Source organism: Neoarius graeffei, chromosome 22 (genome assembly GCF_027579695.1).
Source record: "Neoarius graeffei isolate fNeoGra1 chromosome 22, fNeoGra1.pri, whole genome shotgun sequence".
In the NCBI taxonomy this organism is placed as follows: domain Eukaryota; kingdom Metazoa; phylum Chordata; class Actinopteri; order Siluriformes; family Ariidae; genus Neoarius; species Neoarius graeffei.
The window spans coordinates 33794182-33806681 of record NC_083590.1 but is presented as its reverse complement, the minus strand read 5'-3'; the positions used below and the strand labels follow the sequence as shown (position 1 = coordinate 33806681).

General features: G+C 39.6%; 1 protein-coding gene across 2 annotated transcripts in view; it reads left to right on the top strand.

The window, feature by feature from the left end:
* Positions 1-12500, top strand: part of spire1a (spire-type actin nucleation factor 1a) — a 120332-nt gene that overhangs the window by 94162 nt on the left and 13670 nt on the right. For both annotated transcript variants that reach the window (XM_060904750.1, XM_060904751.1), the window contains 4 exons: positions 2748-2841; positions 2929-3071; positions 12130-12267; positions 12416-12486. In XM_060904750.1, the coding sequence (XP_060760733.1) occupies positions 2748-2841; positions 2929-3071; positions 12130-12267; positions 12416-12486 (446 nt within the window). The remainder of the gene's footprint in view (positions 1-2747; positions 2842-2928; positions 3072-12129; positions 12268-12415; positions 12487-12500) is intronic.

Genomic DNA, 12500 nt, shown 5'->3' with positions numbered 1-12500 from the left:
AGGTTTTGGAGCAAAAGCCGGCAACACAACGTGAAGGCATAATAACGAGTATATATATATATATATATATATATATATATATATATATATATATATATATATACACACACACTAGTAATGACAAACTGAACACCTGTCGCATCAACAACAAACTGGTAAGTTAGGAGGAAGGTTCTTTCGCTGACGTCATATAGCTCCTCCTCCGTCTCCTGGGTGCTGCAGCCCCGTCAAATTTGCCCAAATAGCCACGTTTTTTATCATAACTTGTAAAATAGGCACCTTCGTGAATTAACATATGGATCATCGGGAATTACTTTTTATGTTATAAAACATCGCCAAAGATGTCAAAAACGTGTCATCAGCACTTTAAATCTCATAATTTCAGTTAACAGTTGCTGCTTACTAAAATAACATTATACATAAAAATAACAACATTAAAAGATATTCACCTACAGCCTAGAATGCTGTTATTTTACATTTAGCCTACTTCAGGTAAGCCCAAATTCCTTCTTATTATTATCAGACTAGCTACTCAACATTACAAAAGTATTTGTCACATCTGGGAAAGTCAACAGGCATAGGATATTTATATCTTTTGGTTCTTGAAACAAACGCTGTGATTTTTTTTTCCCTCTTCTCTGGCTTAATGTGGCAGAAAGATCACCAGCTCAGTCATTAGACAGTTGTTTATGATCACTATGGTTACCGCGACAGGCAAAGTCCCCAGCTCCCCTTAGGACCCCGGGGTCGAGATGGTGCGTTCCATTTACATTTGAAGTCGGAACTTGGAGCTCCGGACAACATAACCTCAGAACTGATTGCTTCCCAGTTTAAAAACTGGGACATCATAGAACTCGAAAAAAATGGACAGTAAATGAAATGAAAACCCCAACGTTTATGCTGGGAGATGCTGGATTTCAATGCTTTTCCGACTTCAAACTTTCAACTTACGAGTACAACTGAACGCACCATTAGTCGCAGCAGAAACACCGCTGCTATCAAATGGATGAGCTGTGCAGTGTTATTAACCGAGAATTACGTGGAAAATGAACACCTTGCTTTCCCAACTCTGCAAGGATCTGCTCCAGCCTTTCCCCTTCTTGAATTGGTGTAATGTGGATTGATCACTGACAAGGCTACTGCTGCTGCCATTTCAACTTTGTGCTGCAGTGTAAGTTAGCCTAACTAACGGAACATTAATCCTCACTTTTTCTACCTATGTTTGGCGCCTTACAGGGACGGTGGGTGGGGGGGGACAGATAGGGGTCACTATAAATCGGGGGGGACATCCCCCCCCCCCCCCCCCCCCCCCCCAATCCCCAGTGACATCTGCGCCCTTGGCTGGAGGACCAAATTGCAACTCATTAGGTCAATTGGCAATAGGTCATTAACATGACTGGGTATAAAAAGAGCATCTTGGAGTGGCAGCGGCTCTCAGAAGTAATTCTGCGGCAACAAATAGAGGAGCAATATCAGAAAGGAGTTCGACAGTGTAAAATTGCAAAGAGTTTGAACATATCATCTACAGTGCATAATATCATCAAAAGATTCAGAGAATCTGGAAGAATCTCTGTGCGTAAGGGTCAAGGCCGGAAAACCATACTGGGTGCCCGTGATCTTCGGGCCCTTAGACGGAACTGCATCACATACAGGCATGCTTCTGTATTGGAAATCACAAAATGGGCTCAGGAATATTTCCAGAGAACATTATCTGTGAACACAATTCACCGTGCCATCCGCCGTTGCCAGCTAAAACTCTATAGTTCAAAGAAGAAACCGTATCTAAACACGATCCAGAAGCGCAGACGTCTTCTCTGGGCCAAGGCTCATTTAAAATGGACTGTGGCAAAATGGAAAACTGTTCTGTGGTCAGACGAATCAAAATTTGAAGTTCTTTATGGAAATCAGGGACGCCGTGTCATTCGGACTAAAGAGGAGAAGGACGACCCAAGTTGTTATCAGCGCTCAGTTCAGAAGCCTGCATCTCTGATGGTATGGGGTTGCATTAGTGCGTGTGGCATGGGCAGCTTACACATCTGGAAAGACACCATCAATGCTGAAAGGTATATCCAGGTTCTAGAGCAACATATGCTCCCATCCAGACGACGTCTCTTTCAGGGAAGACCTTGCATTTTCCAACATGACAATGCCAAACCACATACTGCATCAATTACAGCATCATGGCTGCATAGAAGAAGGGTCCGGGTACTGAACTGGCCAGCCTGCAGTCCAGATCTTTCACCCATAGAAAACATTTGGCGCATCATAAAACGGAAGATACGACAAAAAAGACCTAAGACAGTTGAGCAACTAGAATCCTACATTAGACAAGAATGGGTTAACATTCCTATCCCTAAACTTGAGCAACTTGTCTCCTCAGTCCCCAGACGTTTACAGACTGTTGTAAAGAGAAAAGGGGATGTCTCACAGTGGTAAACATGGCCTTGTCCCAACTTTTTTGAGATGTGTTGTTGTCATGAAATTTAAAGTCACCTAATTTTTCTCTTTAAATGATACATTTTCTCAGTTTAAACATTTGATATGTCATCTATGTTCTATTCTGAATAAAATATGGAATTTTGAAACTTCCACATCATTGCATTCCGTTTTTATTTACAATTTGTACTTTGTCCCAACTTTTTTGGAATCGGGGTTGTAGTAGATGAGAAGTAAATCTTGGGTGCAGCATGATCTTCTTTGCAGTTAGTCAGAGTAATGGTGTAATGGACCATGTTCTTGCCTCTAAGGATGAAACGAGCACACGTACATCAATCAGCAGCTCCAGCATATCCACTGCTGTGGTGGACGACACGTCTCCAGGTTCCGTCATGGGCAAAAAGAGTAAGAGTTTCAAGTATGCTTCAATCTATCTACCCCTCCTCCTCCTTTGTGTATTCATTTTCTTACTCTTTCTGTCTCTCCTCTCAGCCCCTCCCCGGTTCCTCCCCATATCGTCCACCCTTCAGTCTGACCGCCACGTGGCTCCTCAGCGGAGGCACTCCATTGAGAAAGAGGCCCCAACCGGCGTTCGTCCACTCATGCGTCCTTCTCGCCTGAGCTCCAGATCTCTGGTATGTTGCTCTTCAGGGAGTTTTTTTCTGAAACATCTCAGAATGTTCATATTTAATAAAAAAAAAAAAGAAACAAAAAGGTCACTGATATTGCTTCACATCCCTTTTATGTAAAGCTGTGAGTAATTTTAGGTGTAAAATTCACTTTGGGCATGATTTAGTGTTAGGAGGCTTGAGGAGGAGGATTTATGTTTTGGAAGGCAGACAAAGGAACCTAGTATGGCTACGTGGTGAGTTGTGAGAAAGCTGGAGAGATCAGAGGGCTGGAACACAAATGACAGTATATCCACACAATTCACACACTCTCTTGATAGGACAAGGTGCTCAGTGTGAGTGGTTCTTGGTGGTATTATCTATCTACCTATCTATTAGTGTTTATACAGGAGGCTCTCATCACCAGGGTGTTTTTCAGAGAGGTCCTGCACATACATAATCATATCTGTCTAATAAGCAAATAATATGAAAAAGAACTATCCAAATAATAAAAACTAAGTATATATATTAGTGCTGTCAAAAATGTCGCGTTATTAACGCGTTAACTTGACTCAATTTTAACGGCGATAATTTTTTATCGCGAGATTAACACTCTGTGACATGATGTAGGTTTTTCATAAGCTTTTGAAACTGCCAGGAACTTGGAACAGAGACTTTGCTTAGAAAACCGATAGCAGCTAGACTGTAATGCCACGCCCCGCACAGCCAGAGTCCTCTGCCCTCCCCCGAAGAGCCACGGTGCTCGGCTTAGGTTTCGTTTTCCCATCGGCGGCTCCAGCCCCACTTTGCAGTGGCTGTGACAAGACGTGTTATGCTCTGCAATAAAAAAAAACATTGGTACAACCAGTGTTCGAACTATGCCGATATTTTCGGGGGGTCCCTTTTGGGGGGGGGGGTGCTTGCGCTTGTCTCAGAGCGCGGAGCTCCATCGCGCGCTCACTTCGGATATGCAAATGCTTCCCGTTTCACACGATTGCTATGTCAATAAACATCATTTTGACAATATTTTAGAGACCCCCCAACATTTCCCAAATCATGTTTTCAAGGGATCTCATGTCTGTTTCAGGGGGTCTCGGATCCCCCGAGTACCCCCGTAGTTCCAACGGTGAGCAAGCCCATTCACTTTTTTATGCTGATAAGAGAATTACATGGTTTTTCATGTGACAAAAATGTGCGATTAAATTGCGATTAATCGCGAGTTAACTATGACCGTCGTGACATTAATCGCGATTAAATATTTTAATCGCTTGACAGCACTTATTTATTTATATATATATATATATATATATATATATATATATATATATATATATATATATATATATAAATAAAATATGGTATGTAGTATATATTTATTTTTGTAATTATATAGATATTCATGAAGTGTATATATGGTATATATTTTTATAGGTGTATTAATGTAGTTTGGATTTCAGGGTAGTTAAAAAGGGGTGGGAAATTAAAAAAGTATTGTACTTATTCCCACTCCTTTTTCGAACAATGTGCGGTGTTTTGTAATGTCTTAGCTCTGTTATTTTATTTATATTGTTAATTTCTCATTTTCTTTCTTTTGTATATACAAATAGTTACATTTTTTATACATGTTCAAAAATAAAAATTCATTTATTCATAAATTCATAAAAGAGCAAAATATGTATAAAATAATTCAATCGTATTGGTTGGCTTTGAGTGGTATATCAGATATATTCCATTCAGCTAGCATGATATTGAACGAGTCGAAGACAAGTAGCTGAATGGAATATATCTGATATACCATGCAAAAAGCCAGCCGTTGTTGTAATACATGCACATTCGATGGAGCAATTGTAGATTTTACAAAAAGTTAAGAACAGGGCAGTAACTTATCAATATTGAACGCTGATTCTGATCGAATGTACTGTACAAAGTCAAAGTTCGAACAATAAAAATGGCACAAGTCCAAAAGCCTGAACAACAACCCAACTTGTATACAAGCGATATCCAGGTAGACAGTTCAAGTTCAGTTACTTTTGCTCATAGTTAATTGTTACATTTAGTTGTTCAAAACAAAAGGGTTTTGCTGAGTGAAGTCCACGAGTGAAGTCCTCTTGTAAAAGTCTCTGTCACTTTTCCTCACCTCCAAGTACAACTTTGACAATGTTTCCGCTATTGCTCTCTCTTCCAGTTTTTTGGTGTCTGTTGGTCTGTTTTTCTCTTGTAAATATGCGTGAAGAATATCCAGTGAGGTTTTGGTAGCCTTTCCGGTGTTCAGCGCGTCTTTCTCTTTAAATCTTCTGCTTTTAATGGAGCAAACCTCGCGGCCATGTTTGTGTACAAACTATCACAGTCATTCACTAGCGCGGAAGTTTTACATCTCCGATGTGTCTCTCTTCCAGCTTTTCGATGCCCGTTGGTATGTTTTTTTCTCTTGCAAATGTGCGTGAAGAATATCTAATGAAGTTTTGGTTGCCTTTTGGGTGTTCAGCGTGTCTTAGTTTCAGTTTTCAGTTTATTTATTTAGTGCTTAATCCGAGCACTGAACTAACCTCGCCTCTTTCCCGGCTGACAAAGAAATTATTTCTGCTGCGCATGCGCACAAAGTTTTGTCATTGGATCTTCGCATGAACTCCGAAGTGTGACATCGTATTGTCTTAACAACGTGCAATATTATAACAATATTGCATGCTCATTCTCCATTAGGGAGAGTGGCGTAATACATGGAGGATAAGCGATATGATATTTCATGCCATCGATAAACCTGCTAGAAGGGAATAGAATGCATGTCTTTATTCCATGGAAAAAGTGGCCCGTATGTATAATAATATAGAACATACAGTATGTAACATATATATGAACAAATTAAGTTCATCTTAGAAATGAGTTAAGATCATGCAGGCTAGATGCCTGTCTTATGGTAATATCTAAATTATTCCAGTCAGCGGTCGCATGAAATATAAAACGCTGTTTGCCCCAATTAGTACGTGCACGTGGCAAGTGTAAATCCTGATGGCGGCGTGTATCATAATTATGTATACTATAGTTCCAAGTAAAATCATAATCTATAATGTTGTTAAGGCATTTATATACAGCTCTACAACAATGGCGGCGGCGGATAGCTAGAGGTTCCCATTTTAACTGATTAAGAGTTTGAGTGACAGAAAAGTACTTAGGTTGGTCTAAAATAGATCTTACAGCATTGTTTTGTAATATTTGAAGATGTTGCAGGAGTACTTCAGTATTTTTATCACCCCATACTAAATCAGCGTAATCAAAAAGCGGTAATATAAATAAGACTATTTTGTAAAGTGTCAAGCAAGCGCTAAGCATAAGCTTGGCTAATGCTTAGGGCATCTACATGATCAGACCAGGTCATGTTTTCATTTCGTGTAACACCTAAATGGTTAGGGTTCTTTGCGCTCAAGTGGCTGACCATCAACTTCCAGTGAAATATTACTAAAAGAGCTAAGCTTAGGTGTACTACCGAATATTAAAAATTTACTTTTGTCTATATTTAAAAAGTCATTTATCCATTTGCATAATAATGAGATCAAGCATTCAGATTATCTTGGAGTTCCTTTTGACGAAGAAAAGTACATAACTATCATTTGCATATAAGGACACTTCACAGGACTTGACACAGGAAGGTATGTCATTCACATGAATCAGGAAAAGCAGCGGCCCTAACACGCTCCCTTGTGGCACACCAACAGGCACAGATTTTGCAGTAGAGCAAGCATTTCCTATAACCGTGACTCGAGTTCTTTGCGACAAATATGACCTGAACCAGTCCACAACAGCATTACTGAATCCAGACTTGGAGGGTTTCGTGAAGAGGATGGAGAGATCAATGGTGTCGAAGGCTTTCGACAAGTCCAGAAAAATGGCACCAATAACGAGGCTTTTCTTGTTTCCGTCTTCTGAAGAGCCAAGTCAGTGAAATTTACAACAGCAACTTCTGGAGAAAGCTTTGGTCTGAAGCCAAACTGCCAAGGCGTTAGGAGTTTCTTTTTCAAGAAGATAGTTATCCCTTGCCCAAATGAAGTTTGGTGGGGGATATCGAAAAGGGTTCCATCTGACTGGTCACGTTTTTGTTTCCGGGCCATATCTTTAAAACTACTGAAGATATCTTCATGAAACTTTGTATACATATCAAGCAACATGTGAACTGGTGCCTTTTGCTATTTTGGATTTTTGAAAAAGTGTTTTTCAAATTTTTACATTAAAAATAGATTTTGACTTGGTTTCTTAGAGCAATGTTCATTTCCGGAGCATATATCCAAAACTATTCATGATAGGGATTTGAAACTTGGTATACACATTAACAAGGTGATGTAGATGTGCCTTTTCATATTAAGAAATTTGAGACGCTTTAATTTTTCATGTTTCCATGGAAACAATTTCAGACTTGGTCTCTCAGGTTAGTCTTGGCGGTAGGTTTTGTTTCTGGAGCAGACCTTGAAAACTGAGTGGTATGGTCTTGAAAGTTGGTGTACGTGTTGATGTATATGTGCCTTTTGATACTAAGAAATGTGAGAAATTTTAATTTCTAGCTCACCTGGACCAAAGGTCCGGTGGGTTTATGCCATGGGCTGCTGAGGTCAGTGTAAAGAGGTAGGGTTGGGTTCCTGCAGCTGAACTTGAAAAATGTGACAAATAATATCTTGAAACTTGGTACATAGGGGGGGGATATAGATGACTGTCTTCTTGTTGTATACTTGAAAGTGAACAACCTTATCGAGGATCTTATTCCCTGTAGGAAGTATAGTTATCGGCCTGTAGTTGTTGGGATTACAATCTATCAAGGTTGTCTTCAAAATTCTGATGTTTTTGGGACACTGGACCCAGATTAGCACATGCTGATGGAACTGATGCCACATTGCTTACCTCTGAAAATAGAACTAGTGCGTTTTTTTTTTTTTTTTAATTATTATCCCCCACTATGAAGTGCGCAGGGGGATATAGGAATGGAGTCTGTCCATCCATCCATTTCAATCTGGACAAGTTTTCTCAGAAACTACATAAGCTACATCAATGAAACTTTGCATGCTCGTATTGCTCTTCCTGATCCAAGTTGAGTTCGAGAATCATTTCCGAAAAATAATTATTTTCAGAGTTATGGCCCTTGATTTTCCTTATTGAGCTTTGTACAAGTGGACTCAATCTGGACAAGTTTTCTCAGGAACTACATAAGCTACCTCAGTGAAACTTTGTGCGCATACGACTGAAAAACTAGCACTTACGACATAAGTCAATATTAAAGCAATGGGCTTTTCAGGGTCTAACATATATTGTATGTTGTCTGTACTGTATATTGCATTGTACAACCCCTGGCAAAAAATATGGAATCACTACTCTTTGGAGGATGTTCATTCAGCTGTTTTTACTTTGTAGCAAAAAAACAAATCACAGACATGACACAAAATTGTTTTATTTAACAGCTGAACATTCTGGCTTTGTAAAATATACCTCAAAAAAATTATATGAAATTGTTGTAATTAATGGCACATTTTTTTAAAGATCAAGTAGAAGAAAAAATTATGGAATCACTCAATGATGAGGAAAAAATTATGGAATCAAGCTATAACTTGCATTTCTAAAACAAATATCCGCACAAGCCTAAATGTGCAAATTAGTCTGCAGTTAAGAGAGACTGCTTGTAGACCTGACTGAGCTGTTGCACCTGGCTGATTGACAGAAAACATGGCCCCAACAAGAGAGCTGTCAGTTGAAGCAATGGAAAGGATTATAAAACTCCTTAAAGAAGGTAATTCAACACGGAGTGCGGTAAAAGATGTTGGGTGTTTCCAGTCAGCTGTGTCTAAAATTTGGAGCAAGTACAAACAAAATGGGAAGGTTGTAAAAGGGAAACGTACAGGTAGATCAAGGCGTCAGGACAGGAAACTCAAAGCAAGATGCCTTGAAAATAGACAGTGCGCAAGAAAAGAAATGAAAAACAAATGGGCAGAAACAGGAGTCAATGTTTGTGACCAAAATGTAAGAAATCGGCGGAAGGAAATGGAATTTACATACAGAAAAGCCAAACGTTAACCATCATTAACACCTAAACAGAAGAAAACAAGGTTACAGAGGGGTTAAAGAGAAGGAGTCGTGGACTGTGGGTGATTGGATGAAAGTTATATTCAGTGATGAATCATGAATCTGCATTGGCCAAGGAGATGATGCTGGAACTGGGCAATTCCATGTAAATGTCAACCTCACCATGCAAAAATAAAGCAACATGTAATACATCAAAACCACTCCCAGAGATATCACCTAGGCCTGTATTTTACAGATGTGAACAAGCTGAACCAATTTGTAACCAACCTAATATGTCCCTGTCAGTCTTTCTTTCTTATAATGTAAACCCCAAGCTAAAATCAACTTTGATCATGTACAATTCTATATTATTGCCACAAGCCACAGAAATGTATGCTAAAATCCACAAAACAGCAAAACAATAGCCATCCTAAATATTATTTAAGAACTTTGATAGTTTTAGCTGATATTTAGAGAGTTTTTCAAAGGGTTATGGTGGTTAAATTGCTGATTTTCTAAACATATGCCATGTTATTTCAGACACGTCACATCCATAACGGAATTTCGTCACATCCATAACGCTGACTTTTCCTTCCGAAACTCTGCATGAAATACAAAATATTTTAAACAAAGATTTTTTAATATTCACCTTGGACCCCTCTATCAAATGGATATCTCCATTTCGACATTAGGTTTACAATTTCACAGAGTTTGATAAAAATGTACAGTCACCCAAGAAAAGTGATACTTTTTCTGTCACATCCATAACGCATCTTTTATTGGCGTTTTCTGGCATGCCCTAGATGTACTATGGGAATTGTTCTTGTTCTATCACTTCTCCAGTATGGTACAGCCTTAAAATATGCAACACCTGTTTAAATACTGGGAGACAATAAAACATGCACTGGGTCATTTGTTGCCATTTTGAGTTCAAGTGTCACGTCCATAACGCTGGAATTGCTCAACTTTTGTTTGGTGCTGTTCCAATGAAACATATAAAGATGACTGCCTGAAGAAAGCAAGCAAATTTCCACAGTCATTGATGATATGGGGTTGGATGTCAGGTAAAGGACCTGGGCAGATGGCAGTCATTACCTCTACAGTAAACGCACAGGTGTACATTGAAATTTTTCACTTTTCTCATTCCATCAATCAGAAGTACTTTTGGTGGTGATGAAGTCATTTTTCAGGATGATGATGCATCTTGCTACAGAGGGAAGAGCATTAAAACTTTTCTTCAGGAAAGGCAGATCAACTCAATGGCATGGCCAGCAAACAGTCTGGATCTCAATCCAATTGAAAATATATGGTGGAAATTGGAAAAAAAAAAAAAAAAAGTCCATGACAAGGCTCCATCCTGCAAAGCTGATCTGTCAACTGCTATACGAGAAAGTTGGAACCTGACTGCTAAAGAATATTGTTTTTCATTAGTGAAGTCCACGCCTCAAAGAATTCAAGCTGTCATAAAAGCCAGGGGAGGTGCAGCAAAGTACTAATTGTGATTTTTTTTAATTTATGATTCCATAATTTTTTCTTCTACTTGATCTTGAAAAAAATGTCATTAATTACAAAAAAATCATTTAATTTTTTTGAGGTATATTTTACAAAGCCAGAATATTCAGCTGTTAAATAATTGTCATATCTGTCTTTTTTTTTTTTTTTTTTTGGTGCTACAAAGGGGCGGCACGGTGGTGTAGTGGTTAGCGCTGTCGCCTCACAGCAAGAAGGTCCTGGGTTCAAGCCCCGTGGCCGGCGAGGGCCTTTCTGTGTGGAGTTTGCATGTTCTCCCCGTGTCCGCGTGGGTTTCCTCCGGGTGCTCCGGTTTCCCCCACAGTCCAAAGACATGCAGGTTAGGTTAACTGGTGACTCTAAATTGACCGTAGGTGTGAGTGTGAGTGGTTGTCTGTGTCTATGTGTCAGCCCTGTGATGACCTGGCGACTTGTCCAGGGTGTACCCCGCCTTTCGCCCGTAGTCAGCTGGGATAGGCTCCAGCTTGCCTGCGACCCTGTAGAACAGGATAAAGCGGCTAGAGATAATGAATGAATGGTGCTACAAAGTAAAACAGCTGAATTAACATCCTCCAGGAGTAGTGATTCCATATTTTTTGCCAGGGGTTGTATATTGCATTAGGTCTTCATAAAATGCTCATGGCAGGGGATAGTAATGACCATGTCTTCTTGTTGTCTGTACTGTATATTGCATTGTATTTGATAGTTTCTATTATACTACACAAATCGAGGTGTAAGTGGTGATTAATAAAGGTAAGGTGTGTGTGTGTGGATAGATATTGGTCACATGTAGATGTCGTTTATAGATGACTTCAGTAATCGTGCTGATTTAATACCCATGCCCAGTATATGAGATTTAATTAAAAATCTCTTCCTCACTCGCACCGTGTTACAGCCACCACCGGAAAAGAAGGTAAATCGCACTTCCAGCCTCTTTTTCCTTTTACTAACATTCATACCTTCTATTCTTTTTGTTGTGTAAATTATTTTACAACCGCTGCATTTTATCATTTTAGATGTTTGTACAAAGTGAACCTGGATTATCATTTGGCTTTGCACCTGGTGTCCATGTTTCACAGTCGTGCACCACAGAATTGTTCAAAAGAAACTCGTGAAAACATTGTAATCGCTCAAAGCACCATATTTATTTCTTGGATTTGCACACAAAGCTGGGGCTTTACAATGGTATATAAAAATGTTCATAGTGTAAATACAAGATTGACCTTAAGATATGGTGTGGGGGTAAATAAAGGATTGTGGAGCTCAGAAATTGAAACTCTCCATCCATTTCCACTCAGTACAATCCAGTTTTTGTGTTCGCATGACATTGCTACACATAATGATTCAAGAGCAGGTCACACCCTGACCGGGTTTCATACTGTTATGTCTTTTGCATCACGTCTGTGTTGTTTTGTTCATGAAGCATGATGCGATCTGGTTCGGGGCTGGGGGTTCTCCAGTTACGTCGCAGTGTCTGTTGTACATACCGAGATATCTGTCTGAGCGTATGCTTGTAATGATGTTTCATGTGTGTGTTTAGGAGGAATTTTGCTACCCTGTGGAGTGTCTGACTCTGACTGTCGAGGAAGTGATGCACATCAGACAGGTTCTGGTCAAAGCCGAGCTTGAAAAGTTTCAGCAGTACAGAGATGTCTACAATTCCCTGAAAAAAGGAAAGGTGAATACACCGAGGCTTGTTTAAAGCCACCACATAATTACTCTCGACTTGAGGGGATAGATCCTGCTGGTGATGCCTTTCGAGTGTTCGTGATCATTTAGGAATATGAATGAGCAAAACACTTTTTTTCTTCCCTGTCTGTTCTCAGCTTTGCTTTTCTTGTCGGACAAAGAAGTTCTCCTTTTTCACCTGGTCCTACACCTGTCAGTTCTGTAAGAGGTGAGCCAAGCTCA